The sequence below is a fragment of the Pezoporus wallicus genome, unplaced genomic scaffold (genome assembly GCF_028554395.1).
Source record: "Pezoporus wallicus isolate ANWC-B61680 ecotype Strahan unplaced genomic scaffold, APGP_CSIRO_Pwel_v1 contig_14027, whole genome shotgun sequence".
NCBI lineage: Eukaryota > Metazoa > Chordata > Aves > Psittaciformes > Psittacidae > Pezoporus > Pezoporus wallicus.
The window spans coordinates 554224-569559 of NW_026640337.1; the positions used below are offsets into that span (position 1 = coordinate 554224).

Below are 15336 nucleotides of genomic sequence, written 5' to 3' on the forward strand. Positions count from 1 at the left end.
CCATTCCCGCTTTTCCAGCCCCGGTGTCTTCCCCCCTTCCCCCTCCCCAGCCACCAATTTCCATGGTTTTAGACTCGTTTTGAAGCTGACTTTCCTCGGAAACCTCTCGGTCCCCCCCCTGCTCGCGGTTTCCCCCCTCCCGCGGCACATTTCCCGTGTGCAGTTTTGTGCTTTGGGGGGAAAACATCCTCCCGGAGCAGCGCATCCCATCGGCCCCACTCTGCCGGGTCACCCAGGCCATGGGGTCAGCACACGGGCCCCTGGAGCAACCTGGATCTAACGGCCCGGGAAGGGTTAGAGGCCTCTTGCGGATTGTGTGGATTATTCCGGTTATTCGGATTATTCCGGTTATTCGGATTATTCCGTCCCCAGGGGCTGGGGACCCCTGCGGAGGAGCGGCACCGGGTGGCTGTGGGAGGGGGTCACTCGGGTCTCCGTGGCCCTGTTTATGGCTCAATACCGGCTCCCGGTGCCCGCGGGGGTTTCCCGGTACCGGACCCCGCGCTTTGGGAACCGGGGGGGTTCTGCGCCTCTCGGATCCCCGGTGCAGCCCCCGGGGAGCGCCGGTCCCACCGGGTGTCCATGAACCCCCACCCCGAACCCCGATTCCGGCTCCCGGGAGGCGGTGGCGGCGGCCCCGCCCCTCTCGCTCGTTCCCGCCAGGGGCAGCCAATGGGCGGGTGCCCGCGGCGCACGGGGCTTTTCCGCGCCAAACTCCAAAGCCCGCGGAGCGCAGCGCGGCACCGGCCTCCAGCCCCGCCACGCCGGTGAGTCCCGACCGGGACCGGGGGTAACGGGAGGGGAGCGGCCGGAGGGGCTTTGGTCCTCCCCTCCCGACCGTGTCCGTGCCGGGGCTGCTGCGGGAGCGGCTCCGCGGCGCCCAGGCCGATGACAGCTCCCGGGCCTCGGGTCAGCGGCTCCCCGCACCCCGGCCCGGGGCCGGTCTCGGCGGGGCGCGGCCGCTCCGGTGCCGCTCTGCGGGACGCGGCGGGCGCGCGTTGCGGCAGCGGCGCCGACCCCGCTCCGTGCCCCTGCAATGGGGCCGCGGGGCCCCGGTGAGCGGCGGCGCCGGGGAGGGCCGTGGGGGCATCGCCCCGCTTGGCTTCCGGGGGCGATGCGGACGGGGCCGGGGGCACCGCTGACACCCCCGGGGTTTAACGCGGGCGGAGCAAAGGGGCTGCCCCGTCCCAGGGCGAGCGCGCGGGCTGCGGGCGCCGGTGCCCTCCGCTGCTTCCCCGCCCAACCCCTCCGGTCCCCCGGGGGCATCGCTCGCACCGGGCCGTCGGGTGGTGACGGCCCCTTTAAGACCCTAGACGCGTCTCATTTGCATGATCTCGCGAGACTTCGCGGGGGCGGTGGGCGGGGCGGGTCCCATTGATGCGGTGCCCGGCGGGCCGGTGCCGCGGCTCTCACCCCGATCCGTTCCCGGTGTCCCCGGCGCGAGCAGGACCGGCGCCATGTGGATCCAGGTGCGCACCATGGACGGGAAGGAGACGCACCGCGTGGATTCGCTTTCCAAGCTCACCAAGGTGGAAGGGCTGCGGCTGCGGATACACGAGGTGTTCGGCGTGGAGCCGCACCGGCAGCGGCTCTTCTACCGCGGCAAGCAGGTACCGTCCGACAGCCCCGGCCCCACCGCAGCCGCTCCGCTCCCCCCCCCGCCCCATGTCCCCGCCATCTGGGGAGCGAGAGCTTCATTGACTTGGCTTTAATTGCCCGCAGACGGGTGCTCTGCTGCCCTCTAGCGACTGCGGCGCTGCGGGCCCCGCTGCCAGGCTCCCCTCTCAGCCGGGCCGGAGGGGTTTTCGTTGTCTCCTCCGTCGAGCCCGTCCCTTTCCTGCCTTGCCGCCGCCGCTGCGATGCCTGCAGGCGCAGCGCTTCCAGGGGTTCCTGCCCTGTGAACTGAGCCCCTCGGGAAGCCGTCAAGAGCCGCTTTTCCCTTGCAGAGTGGGGGAGCAGCTCGTGGCTTCGGAGTTGTTCTGCCTCAAATCGAAATCTCATTGAGTGAAGAACGTGCCGTGACGTTTCGAGCGTGTTCCCCACAGCACCGCAGTTGTACGGCAGCTGTTCTCTTCCCTCGAGTTCGTAATCCCTCAAAATTAACCTTGAACCCAACCACACCGATTTTACAATGCGGTTTTTAATACATTTTCCCAAATACCCTGCTCTCAAATCCATTTTCCAAACTTATTTCCCAAGCACCCTTTTCCATCCCCTGCCCTGCTGAATCTGCACGTAAAGCAACTCCTGTGCCCGTGCTTGGTTGGTCAGAGACGTTTATGGCAGAGGTAGCAGTTCCTTTGGGCTGCAGCTGGAATCCCATAGGATGGGGGGTGTTAGACAATCTCTCCTAGGCTATTTATGCCCCCTTTCCCTCCATTTTAGGGTGATGAGAGCTGGTGGTGCGTTAGAATTAGCAGGTGTGACTGTAGGATATGGAAACACACCTGGAGTAGCTTTAATCTAACAAGCTCGGGTACCAGCAGTAGTGTAAGAGGCTTGTAGGAACGTGTAGCATCTCTGCAGGGCTCGCACCGCCTCCTCTGTTGCACTGGTGTAGTTGTGGGTGCAGTAATTGCCCATTTGTGGCTGTGGATGAAGCGATCAGGGAGGGTTGGTCCTGGGTTTTGCCAGGGCTGCCCTGATGATCTTGTGAGCGGAGCTTTGGAAGTGATAACTTGTTTTGGTGAGGATGCTCTTGCCTGACAAAGACAGCTCCTCCCTGTGCAATTCCAGCACTCCTTCCTTTAGGCGCGGTTTTCCATAGGAACGTTCCCCCCATGGCTTTCAGCCTCCCTTCAGCATCCTCCCCCTGCTGCGCTTCGCCTGTTTGAATCCTTACAAATCCCCCAGTGATGGTGGGAAAAGCCTGGTCCATGCAGAGCCCCACAGCCTTTGTTTGAGGTACGGCCTCGGCTGCGGGCGCCTCTTCCAGCCCATTCCCGGCGCTCCCATGGGTTTGGGGCCGGCGCCTGGGCTCGGCTTTTCCATCCCTGGCAGCACTGGTGCCTCCGGCGCTCCTTGGTGAGACCAGCGCCGTGTTCAGAGCCGAGTCGTGGTCTCTGTGGTGAGAAACGACGGGGTTCAGGTTTGTTCTTGTGCATCTCGAGGAGTTTTCATCTCGGAAAAGCCCAGAGCTCTTCCTGCCCGCTCAGGTTTCCAGGGGTTGTTGCACAGCCGCTTCGTGCCATAAATCAGAGCTGAGTAATCCCAGTGATTCCCACAAAGGGTGAATTTTTGTGGTTTTGCTTTGTTTCCCCCCCCCCGATAGAGAACAAAGCTCAGGGGCTGCTTTTTCTGGTGCTTTGGGCTGGAAGGGGATGATCATTTCCTGTGTAATTTCTTAGTCAGACCTTAAATATGTGGTGAAGCTCTGCCCCTGCTGTGGGCTCCAGCAGGACGGTTTAACTGTGAAGTGGGAGCGCTCCTCGGAGTTCTGGGGAGGGCACGCAGAGGCCTCGTGGTCCTGTGGACTTCTTGCAGGGGCAGGATCCACAGCCAAACCCGCAGCCAAAGCCTTGCCAGACAAACCCGCTGACCTAGGAGAGGCTGTGGAACCGGGACGTGCTTGGGGCGAGGGGGCAGTTTCACATTGAATTGAATCTCTTGATTTTACTCTCAATGGGAAACTTGTGTGCTTGCCCAGAGAGAGGCGAGCGATGAGCAATTTGGCTTCTGCCTAATCCCATGTTCAGCAGCGATGCTGTAACCGTCATCCGGAACGTACACGAGTCCAGTATAAAGATGAGTCCAAGGTGGTGTTCTGATGTGTCTGAACTAAGGAATAAAGAACTTCCTTGTCAGTTAGTAAGTAGTGTGGAATTACCTTTAAATCCTGATAGGGAATGTAGGGGATCTAGAGTTCTTTGAGTCCTTCCCAGAACTGGTGTCTTGGGAATGTACTGCAAACCCTTTCAGATCTCCTACAACGCTGTGGCTTGCTCTGGGTATTGAGTCTACCGCAGCGTGGAGGTCTTGTTCTCCTGGCTTGCAGAGGGCTGAGGAAAGAACATTTCTATGGTAAGAACAGCGCTCCATATGGATCTGTGGTGCTGAAGTTCAAGCCAAGTTCCTTGTTTGAAAGCCACGTGCTCCGTCTCGGCACGTAGGGACGATGGCAGCACGATGGGTGGCTCTGCATGCAATAACCGCCTGGTCTCACTGCTTCCCTGCAGATGGAAGACGGTCACTCCCTTTTCGATTACAGCGTCGGCCTCAACGACATCGTGCAGCTCCTGGTGCGACAAAGCCCCGCCGCGCTTCCCGCTGTCAGCAAGGAAAAGGATCCCGAGCTCTCGGACACAGACTCTGGCTGCGGCTCGGGCCAGAGCGAATCCGACAAGAGCTCTCACAACGGCGAGGGTGCCCTGGAACTGGAGGGCCAGCCCGGCACGGCGGCACAGCCCGACTGGAGCGACCCGGGCTTTGGCCTCTATAAGGTGAGGGGTTCCCGGGAGCTGCACCCGGACGGGAATTGCTCTTTGATGGGGAAGTGACTTTTGTGCCCTCATTCTGTGGGTACTGCTTTTCCGTTTCTTAACCCCTGCACCACCAAGCCGTTCACTGCCTCGTGTTGTAGGTCAGAATGCTTTATTTTTCATGTTATCCTTTTAACTACAACGACAAAACTGACTTAATTCGAATCGGAAGCATTCTGAGGGCCCGTTTTGATTTAAAAACTCTGAATCGTTCCAACCTGGGAGTCGCTGCCTTTGTCAAAGCTGAAACTTCCTTGAATGAACAAAAGAAAATCTCAGCCAGCTGTGCAGAATCCCTTTACCTGCCTGTTTCAGTGGATTTTATTGCAGACCTAGTGCTGCCTTTGCCAGACTATGAGCTAGACCCTTGGGAAGTCTGTTACAGACTGCCTGATAAGGGTTTGTGCTAGATAAGAAGCCTGCTTGTGCTCCTGTTGGTGCAGAATGGATATTTAGCCTTAGGGGCTCAACCTGTATTTCGGTTGGGATTGGAAGGGTGAAGGAGATCTAAATTTTTATGATGATCTGTGAAATATCTTGATCATGGGGTTCTTGGGATGATTCAGTCCTTAATAGCCTTGGAAATGAATGCTTCATTGGAAAGCCCATTTGAGTGAGCCGTGTCCTTTGCTTTGTGTAGATCAATGACCTGGTCGACGCTCGAGATATGAACATGGGGGCATGGTTTGAAGCCCAGGTTGTAAATGTAAGCAGAAAAAAACCCGCAAGTGCATCCGCTGAGAGCTGCTCAGATCCTGAGCAGCCGAGAGCCATTCCTGAAGAAGATGTAATATACCACGTGAAGTATGAAGAGTGAGTTTGGTTCCCTTCTTGTCCATTTGGAGCATGACGTGGATGGGAAATTTGACTGTAGAGCTCCACAGGGTAAACCAGAACTGGGCTGGTGCAGTAACTGAGCCCTGTGAGCTGTAAGTTTGTCTTACAGCTGGAATTCCAGGGGGTTGGAATCAGGTTTTTAGAACTATGAAATGCTGTTATCCAAGTCTGAAGTGGGATACAATAGCAGCAGAGCCAGAGTGCCCCATTCTGGCTGTGTCTGAGTGGGAAATTGCATGTTGCATCAGCTCATAAATTGACCTGTCTGGATAAAATCCATCACTTGGAACAGCTGTGATGTTGAATCTGATTTTCCTTCTCTGTCCCTCCCTGCCTTCCCTCTGCTCCAAGCTATCCAGAGAATGGAGTTGTGCAGTTGGGTTCCAATGATGTACGGGCTCGTGCACGGACTATTCTGAAGTGGCACCAGCTGGAAGTGGGGCAGGTGGTGATGGTCAACTACAACCCCGATGAGCCAAAGGAGAGAGGGTTCTGGTACGATGCAGAGATCCTGCAGAAAAGAGAAATGAAAATGATCAAGGAGATAAATGCAAAGATATTACTTGGGTAAGCAAACTGTAAGGTGGAATAAACCGAATGCTCTGCTTAAGCTTTTAACTCGGAGCGACTCCTCAAAAATGCTGCTGCAGCTGCAGGGCATGAGCAATGCAAGCTGTGGAGTCATGGAGTGCCCCGTGTTTGCGAGGAGGCAGAGACTTGTTTGCTGTGTTATTTCAGTAATTTTCACAGGGTTGCCAGAATGTTCCTCTTTTTCCCTCTCCCCGCAGTGATTTTGACTTTGAAACTATAAAATCTGAGAAGAATCAGTCTGAAATTCATTTCTGGGGTAGAACAGTCACTAATGCTACAGGTGCTGGAGTTTGTTAAAACAAAAAGGGTTTTACACGTGAATTGCATGAAGGGGATGGGATTCGTGGTGATGCTGTTGTGCCACTGGCCCAGCTCACGTGGTGCTGTAGTGGGTTTTGTGTGGCACAGGACTAAAGACACATCATGCACGTTGCTGAGGAGCCTCCACAGCTGTGAACTCTGCTGCTGTCACAGGCTCACCTTTCAGACTTTCCTCCCTTCTCCTCACAGGGATGCCGGGGATTCCTTGAATGACTGCAGAATTATATTAGTGGATGAAATCTATAAAATAGAAGAGCCAGGCAGTGCTTGCCCACTTACTGCTCCTCCAGCAAAACGTGAGTGCTGCATGGTTCTCGTGTCTCAGTCTTACCTTGGGGATGTTCTGATTGTCTCTGTGAGGTCTGAGGCTTCCAGGACCCCCGCAGTTGTGCCACCTCTGTCCGTTCCCAGTGTATCTCGGTCCCTTCTGGAGCCTGAAGGGGGCTGTGGTTTCTTTCTGCTCACAGGCCGCATTGGACCTGTGTGTAAAGCTTGCAAGGACAACCCGAACAAGACGTGCAGAATCTGTGCTTGCCACATCTGTGGAGGTAAACAAGATCCAGAGAAACAGCTCATGTGTGACGAGTGTGATATGGCTTTCCACATCTACTGCCTCAGCCCTCCCCTCAGCAGCATACCAGACGATGAGGACTGGTGAGTTCTGTGTCTGTGGTGCTGCAGTTACTGTCTGCTTAGGAGCAGAAGGCGAGGGCTTCGTGCTGCCCTTAGGTGGCAATATTGTGTCTGTAGAGCTCAGGAGATGCTTGTGTGGTTGGGTGTTTTGGAAGGACTTTGTAGCGTTTCTTGAGCATCAGTTTAGTCAGAGCATGTTCGAAGCCAGTGGCTTTCCAAGTTCTTTTGCTAGTTTTGGGATCTCTATACCTGTCAGAGAAGAGGAGCTACCTATAAACTGCAAGCCTGATGCCAAGAGCCTTAACTTGTGTCATGGTTTTTATGGGCTGCTTACAGGTAGTCTGCAGCTCTGTCACCACATCAGGCCGGTGATACATACTCTGACCTGCAATATATATGGTGATAGATACACAGAGATAGATAATGCAATACATCTGCCTCTATGCATATAGATAGCGATGTACATACATACTGTGTTGTTCCTTGTCCCGTTTCAGCATTTTATACAAGGATTTTATGGTACAGCTGATTTCCTGCCACACCTGCAATGGTTTAGGAGCTTGTGTAAAGCACTAGCTAATGCCAGTGTAATTCCAGCAGGGAGAGTTGCTTTGGTGTCCTGTCTAGTCTGTAACATAACTCAGTGTGTTTTGAGGAAATTCTCTGTCAATGTAAGGCTTTGCTACTTTTCATTGACTGGTGACTTTAGGTATTGCCCTGAATGTCGAAATGATGCAAGTGAGGTGGTTTTAGCAGGAGAGAGATTAAAAGACAGTAAAAAGAAACAAAAGATGGCATCTGCTAATTCATCCTCGCGGAGAGACTGGGGCAAGGTCAGTTCAAAAGCTGTTTTCTTTTGAAGCATAGCGTGTGTTAGTTCCCCGTCGTTCTTGGCTGATGGGTCTTGCTCCTTGGAACAGGGCATGGCGTGTGTCGGTCGCACAAAGGAATGCACCATTGTCCCCTCGAACCACTATGGACCGATTCCTGGGATTCCGGTTGGCACCATGTGGAAGTTCAGAGTGCAGGTAGGAAGGCAGATCCGGGCCTGAGCCCCGTAGGGAAAAATGGGAACGATCCAGCTCTTAGGAGAAACCTGAAACAGTTAAATCTTGGAGCGTGTGTCGCTGGGTATGTAAGCGCAGAAAGCGAAGAACTTGGGCTTTGTGTCGCTCAAGTGTTCCATAACTAATGGTGCATTGTCCAGGCGTTCCAAGGGTGTGTTTGGGTTTTTCAGTGCTTTTTGGTAACTCAGAAACCCTCACCCAAACCTATTTGTTTCCAATAGCTTGTCCTGGATGTGTGTGGTGCCTCCCACTTGTTCTGGTGAGGGTCTCTCTCAAACACCCACGTTGAACAGGTTGTTTTCTCATCTTGTTAGAACACTGGGGAAGAAAAAGCACTGACCTGTCCAGAGCCTGTTCTCAAGTGTTGGGTATCAGAAGTCTTCTAAATCCAGCACAGTGTTGAGAACGTGCTTTCACCCTGCTCATGTGCAAACCAGAGCTGTGGTAGTACTGTCAGTGACCTTGGTTCCAAGACCAGGGGCAGCTGTGCTGGTTGTAGCCTGTGGGCAGCAGTGACCAAGCAAAGGTTTCCCTTTCAGGTGAGTGAATCCGGCGTTCACAGGCCTCACGTTGCGGGGATCCATGGCAGGAGTAACGATGGTGCCTACTCCTTGGTGCTGGCAGGGGGCTATGAAGATGACATAGTAAGTGAACCTTGCTTAGTTTTGTCTGAGAGCCAAACTAACTTGTTCCAACAAAGACTTTTCCTTAGTTCCTTTTTTACATTCTCTATGGGGCACATCACGTCCCCATCTTGACGATACTTAAGCAAATGGAAAGGACAATCCAGTCACGTTCGCCAAGCTGAGAAACGGGGTCCCTGGAATTAAGTTCAATGTCTATTTGTCAGCTTTTATTCCAGGAGTCCTGAGCTGCCTCCCTGGGGTCTCTGTCACACCCACAGCTTGAACAGTCTCCTGATATATTCTGCCTGAGCTTGGTGTGTCAAAGGACACACAAGGAACAAAACCAGGCAACAAAGTCCTACTTTGATTACATGTCTTGGTTCTGCCAGTCAAACCAAGCCCTTGGGAGGCTGTGCCAGGCTCTGCTCTTCATTCGTGCAGGCACTGCTACATCACCAGCCTGTGCTGCCTTACCCTGACCGCAGCCTGGTAAAGCTCATGTAGAACAGCCACGCACCAATGTAGCCATTCTAAGTCTTATTTCCGAGTGCAAGGGCAGGTAACTTGTGCCTCAGCACTTGCACTGTTATTACATGATTCTCATGTGGAGCATGCCCCTGCGCTTCCAGGCTGGTTCTGTGTGAGCAGCACAGAGCTCTTTGGGCACTGTTTGGGGGTGTGACAACAACAGTTGTCACCCTGAGTCCTCTCTGACAATCTAAGGGAGCACCACGGACTTAAGCAAGGCTGGGAGATAAAGGGAGGAAGCGTCTTTCCTTTTCTGAGAATACAGCATTAAAGCTGCTTGATTAAAAACTCACCTGCTTTTGTTGAATGATCTTTGTGAATGTGTCGAAACCATCCATATACGTTTCAGGATCATGGAAATTCCTTCACATATACAGGGAGCGGAGGGCGCGATCTCTCTGGGAACAAACGCACAGCGGAACAGTCTTGTGATCAAAAACTCACCAACATGAACAGGTCAGTGCCGTTAGCGCTCCATTTCTGACCTCAGAGCTGGCAGTCTGTCACCCTGAGAAGCTCTTTGTCCTGTTTGCATCAAAAGGAATTGGCTAAATGGAAAAAATGGTGAGAACTGGGTTTCCACTATTGTCTTTAGGCTGCAGATCAGCTGCAAGATGGGAATGCTTCTTACAGGGCACTGTAAGTGAAACAGGATCGTAAATGGTCCTAATCTCAGATTTAATATTGACTGAAACTTAAGGACTGGAGGAGTAAATTAGAGCAGAAGTTTTCCTACTGTCTCCTGAAGACCTTTTAGCCACTGGTCACTTGTCATTCTGAACCGTTGCTCTTACGAGTAAGTGTGGACTCGAGTGGAGGAGGTTGTCCGTGAATAATCAGTATATTTAAACGTGGTCCGCAGTCAGGAGGCTCCCACTGTTCCTAGTGTTGACTGGGCTTTCTTTTCCAGAGCTCTGGCTCTGAACTGCAGTGCCCCCATCAATGATAAAAATGGAGCTGAAGCCAAGGACTGGAGAGCTGGAAAGCCAGTCCGAGTGGTGAGGAATGTGAAAGGTGGCAAACACAGTAAATACGCTCCTGTAGAAGGGAACAGATATGATGGAATATATAAGGTAAGAAGGATCTGAATTCTTTTACTGAATTAGGGGGAGATAATTTGGCTCTCAAGGGGTTTTGATGGTGTGTGATGGACCTGACTGACTTTTTTAGGTTGTGAAATACTGGCCTGAGACAGGGAAATCTGGATTTTTAGTGTGGCGTTACTTACTTAGGAGGGATGACGAAGAACCTGCTCCTTGGACCAAGGAAGGAAAGGACAGGATGAAAAAGCTTGGCCTAACCATGCAGGTACTCTTTTGGAACATTCTTGGGGTTACCCTTGGCAATGAACTTGATGGAGAGAAGGAACTTTTCCATCGTATGTTCTTACTGAGGATTATCCTTGTGTAAGAATCAAGACAGGCCCCCCTTACACTGAGGGGGAAGCAGTGCTTTCAGTCTTGTGGGTTGTTTGTGGGGTTTTTAGGAAGCTAAATGAACAAAACTCCTGTTTTATTCCTTATAGAATTTCTCTAGTCTAGCTGCTTTGAAAGAGCTGGGATCAGTTGTTAGGCAGAGAACCCCGGGAGAAGCTCTCCAGAGGTTGTTCTGCTGACCTGTAACAATCTGAGTCTAAACTGGTGTTGTGCATTGGGTCCTTTTTGTTCTCTGTTTTCCTGCAGTATCCTGAAGGGTATCTGGAAGCTGTTGCAAACAAAGATAAGGAAAAAGAGAATAATGGAGATGATGAGTTTGATACCCCAGGGAAAGGAAAGAGGAAAAGGAAATCAGCAGGTTTGTGGAGTAGGCAAGTGGATAGAGAAAGCCTTGTAGGTTTTTGTGCATTTTACCTGGTTACTCTTTTCTGGTTGCTTTTTGTTTGGGTGTCTAAAAAATTGTTGTGTTTTCTTTTAGGTGGGGAGGAAAAACTCATGACCTCTCCTACGGGGACTCCAAAGAAAACGAAAGTTGAGCCATACAAATTGACAGCTCAGCAGAAATCTCTTATAAAAAATGATGAAGCCAATGAAAAGCTGTGGAATGGAGTACTAGAAGCTCTCAAAGATGGACCGGTATACCATGGGGCTCTCTTTTTATCCCCCCAAAATAGAGACAACTAATACTGTTGTACCTAGACACAAACCTCTTGGCTGCTTTAAAGAAACAGCTGCAGACCCAGAGTGGGCTGTGGGGTTGTTTCTTTCAAAGGTGGTAGCAATAACTTGATGCACTTGTTCTCTTGACAGAAATTTCTGAGTAAAGTGGAAGAGGCCTTCTTGTGTATCTGCTGTCAGGAGGTTGTGTTCCGGCCGGTCACAACTGTGTGCCAGCACAACGTGTGCAAGGTGAGCAGCTGAACTCTCCTGTTGAGCATCCCCCACCTCCTGGGGCAACCCGTGCCAGTGTTTTACCATCTTAAAAGGCTCTTCTGCGTAGAAAAGTCTGCTTTAAAGAAAGTTCCAGTGTTCTATTGCTACTCTGATTCTTGTCAAAGATGACCAGAGCTCTGTGGGCGCAGTCATGCCACAGTGTGGCAGAGCCTGGGGGGTTTTGTTTTGTTCTTTTGAAGACAGATGCGTTTTTGCAGAAGTTCCAATGGTCTTTAGCAGCTGCAGGAGAATTCTTGCTCTTTAGAAATGCCATTGAACCAACTACCTCTGACCCCTAAGTAGTGTCCATGACTGAGATGCTCCATTGAAATACATGTAATAAAGCAGCTTGCATGCATCACTCTTGGCTTTTCTCACCTCTTGTCAGTACTTGGGTGAACCAGGATCTACTTTTCCACCCTGGTTCACTTCCTTCTCTCCGGGGGGGTTTGTAGATCAAGCTGCAGTGCATTTTTCTCTCCCTCTTAACCAATTTTGTCCTGCACCAGGATTGTTTGGATCGATCCTTCAAAGCCGATGTGTACAGTTGTCCTGCCTGTCGCTACGACCTGGGCAAAAACTACAGCATGCACGTGAATGAAACGCTGCAGACCATCCTCACTCAGCTCTTCCCTGGATATGGCAATGGACGGTGATTCTGTAAAGCACTTCTCATTTTCTTTTGTGCAAGCTTCTTAATGGGTTTTCAATGGGCTTAATTTAAAAAGAGAAACAAGTAGTCTGTGTTCTCCCAGACCCCCGAAAAGGCTTTAAAGTCTTCCTTATTTGGGAAAAAAACCCAAACTATAAAGTTTAAGGAAAATCCTTTTGTATGTCCGTGGGTTTTGTTTTTGTTCTAAACATTGAATTTTTGCATTTTTTGTTTTTCTTTTCTCCCCCTCAAACTTGTCACCCATCAGCACAGAATGATCATGCTTATTTTCAAAAGGATTTCAAGCGCTTCCAGTCAGGCCACTAAAGATTAGGAAAGGTCTCAGAGTGCCCCCTCTGCCCCCTCTCTTTTCTTATTGTATTTGAAATTTTATTCCCAAAAAATGGCTTGGTTGCTAGAACAATCTTCAGTGTTTGGGGATTTGGCCATAAAGGTAGACTTGGGCATCACCTTGGCAGCAGTTTGGATGTTCCTTTTGTACGTGATGGCTCCTGGCTTGTGATCTTTTAACCACAAGTGGGTATTTGTTACATATTTTTGTAAAGAACTGGGTTTTAGACATTTGACAAACTTCTCAAAAGCCATTTCCTGCTAATTTTGTATCTCAAACAAATGAAGCTGCTTGCGGATAGCCAAGTAGCTGGAGCAATATGAAGTACTACCTCAGCTGGGCTTCTTTCTTACTTGGGAACTGTTGGTTCAGCCGGGTGCTGTTTTCTCTCCAGAAATGCCATTATGGAATATACTAAAGCCATTCTTAAGTGCCTTTTGTCCTTTTGCTGAAAGACTGGGCTCTGAATCACCACGTATTATCTATTTTTTCATAAGCACTGAATCTTTTAAACTTGCCAACCGGATTTTAATCTTTGGTTAAAACACAACACTGTAGCTGTACGTGATTAGTACGAATTTGCTGCCGTTCAGGTTTCCTCCTAATGCTAGGTGTATTATGGTAACGTCAGTCTTTTTTTACTTCTTTTTGCTGCGTTTCTACCTGGAAATGGAGAATAACCAATTCTGACTTTTCTATGAACCATTTTTTTACTGTACATGACCACGAGAAGGCCTCGCTTTTGTGAATGGGTTGTCTTTTTCTACCATTACCAAAGTTTGCAGTTTAATACCTCAACAAGACAGGGATGTTTTTTTAATCACACTTTACTGCAGACAGACTGGAACAAATGTGCCTATTTTTGGTTTTCTTAACGCTTACTCTTCTTAAAATTACGTTAATATACTAGGGGGGAAAAAAGCAAATGTTTTATAGGTTTTTGTGCTGAATTTGTCAATTTTTTGTACAATGTGCAAGTTGAAGTTCTCAAAATAAATATCTTTTCTGATGAAAGTGTTGCCTGTAATTCCTTCTGAAATGGGCGTCCTCATTGCTAGTGCAGGGATTTGTATTTCTGTTCCATTCTGCTAAGCCTTTTCTAAGACCTATTGTTTTCATTATGACTTTTCATTAAAAAGAAATAGGGGAAAACACTAATTTGCTATTATTCTAGGCACCACTGATGTTATGTTCGACTAGAAACAGGGAGATTCCCCGCATCCCTCTCTTTTGGGGGCATAACTTCCGTTAGAGTTCCACAGTACTGAGATCCCAAGGATCACCTGGCAATGGGAATTGTCTGCACATTGATGGAATAAAGCCAAACCTGTTCCAAGTGCCACGGAGCGTATGGGAGGTGTTTACAGCAAGGAGTGGGAGCATCTCTGTCAACTTCCCAAGGCAGAGAAGTACATTTAAACACTGAGGTTTCCATAGACAAGTGCAGATAAAGTAAATGAAGAAGACTTCAAGGCAGTCAAGATGTTGAAAACGAGAGCTGTGAAATTAAGCAGCAGTTTAATCTGCCCTTTTTAGAATGAGTTAATTTTAAGGTTGCTGTTAACATTAAATGCTTATTATTTAAATTTATTTAAATTTCACTGGAACTGCCCTTCCACATTTTATTCTGGGGTAAGAATTTGGGGTGAGCGGCTGAAATTGAGGAAATGTCTGTGCATTGGAATGGAAAAGACCCCCTTGCAATGACCTCCTTGGTCCATTGGTTTTGGTATTTGGAAGCCAAACCGGGTTTTGCTCTGTAGGTTTCAGTGTTGGTGTTTATTTAGCATGAATTAGAATGGCTGCAAATCAGCTGCTTTGTAATTCTGGGCTTGCAGGTCTTAACATAAAGCTCTACAAGGGAAATGACTGCGATAAAGTGAGCTGGGGTGTGGAGGGGAAGGGATTGTGGGATTTAATGGCAGAGATTATTAGTAGGATGCTACTTCCTTTCCTGTACGTACTTGTCTGGAGTAAATATCCAATATGGGATGTGATAAAATGTGTTTTGTGGATCAGGAAGCGAGAATAACCACACTGATAAAAGGGAAAATAACCCAGTCAAGGATGTCCTTCCTATTTTGGGAATTCCCACAGCCAGAAGCCATGGGCTGGAGTTTAATTGAGTGCAAATTAAAAGATGCCCCTGATATTCCTTCATCGTGGCAGGTTCCTGTGGTCCTGTAATTGCAGGCACGCTGAAGAGCGGCTGCTGTGGGGATGGCGACGAGGTGATGGGAGCTGCATTGCACGGAGGGAGCAGGACACGTGCGGGAGCAGGTCCCGGGTAGGGGCTGGAACCGGGCTGCCGGGATGTGATGGTACCACCGCGTCCTCTGGGCAGGAAGGGAACAAGCTGCAGGTAGATCCCAGGGCTCTCACAGAATGCGCTGGGCGATGCAGCCGACCTGGAGCACCGGCAGGAGCTGGGGAACGTTCCTGGGGTCCATGAGGGGCCTCAAACATGGCCAAGAGCTGGAGCGCACCCGGCTCCAGGCTGTGGTGTCCATTTCTCTCACAGAATCATGGACTAGCTCGGGTTGGAAGGGACCTTGAGCTCAGCCAGTTCCAACCCCCTGCCATGGGCAGGGACACCGAGGTGTCAGGGGGCTGGAACCGGCTGAGCTCAAGGTCCCTTCCAACCCGACCTAGTCTATGGCTCTACGTCGCCCACGGCTCTGTCACGAGGCGCTGCGCTCCCCCTGGGGCCGCTCCTCCCGTCACGGTGCCGGCACCGGGGCGATGAGAGCGGGGAAACCCCAGCGTCCCCACAGCGCCCGGGCCATCTTTAACACCTTCGTCCTGACCCCGCCCGGGCGGCCCTGGGGCTCCGGGCCTGCGACAGCGCCGAGTGCCCCAGCGAGGGGCAAGGCCGGGCCCGG

General features: G+C 50.9%; 1 protein-coding gene across 2 annotated transcripts; it reads left to right on the plus strand.

Annotated features, from left to right (window-relative positions):
- The first annotated feature begins 661 nt into the window (after nt 1–661).
- UHRF1 (ubiquitin like with PHD and ring finger domains 1) lies at nt 662–13468 on the plus strand. Of its 2 annotated transcripts, XM_057418785.1 has the most exons (17): nt 662–767; nt 1448–1610; nt 4176–4439; nt 5119–5291; nt 5667–5882; nt 6417–6523; nt 6695–6881; nt 7570–7693; nt 7781–7888; nt 8467–8571; nt 9431–9537; nt 9992–10154; nt 10252–10389; nt 10764–10875; nt 10996–11153; nt 11328–11426; nt 11960–13468. In XM_057418785.1, the coding sequence occupies exons 1-17, from the start codon at nt 673–675 to the stop codon at nt 12104–12106; spliced, it is 2466 nt and encodes an 821-aa protein (XP_057274768.1). In that variant the 5' UTR covers nt 662–672; the 3' UTR covers nt 12107–13468. The 2 variants fall into 2 exon arrangements, with proteins under 2 accessions (XP_057274768.1, XP_057274769.1); XM_057418786.1 differs by lacking the exon at nt 8467–8571.
- The last annotated feature ends 1868 nt before the right edge of the window (nt 13469–15336 follow it).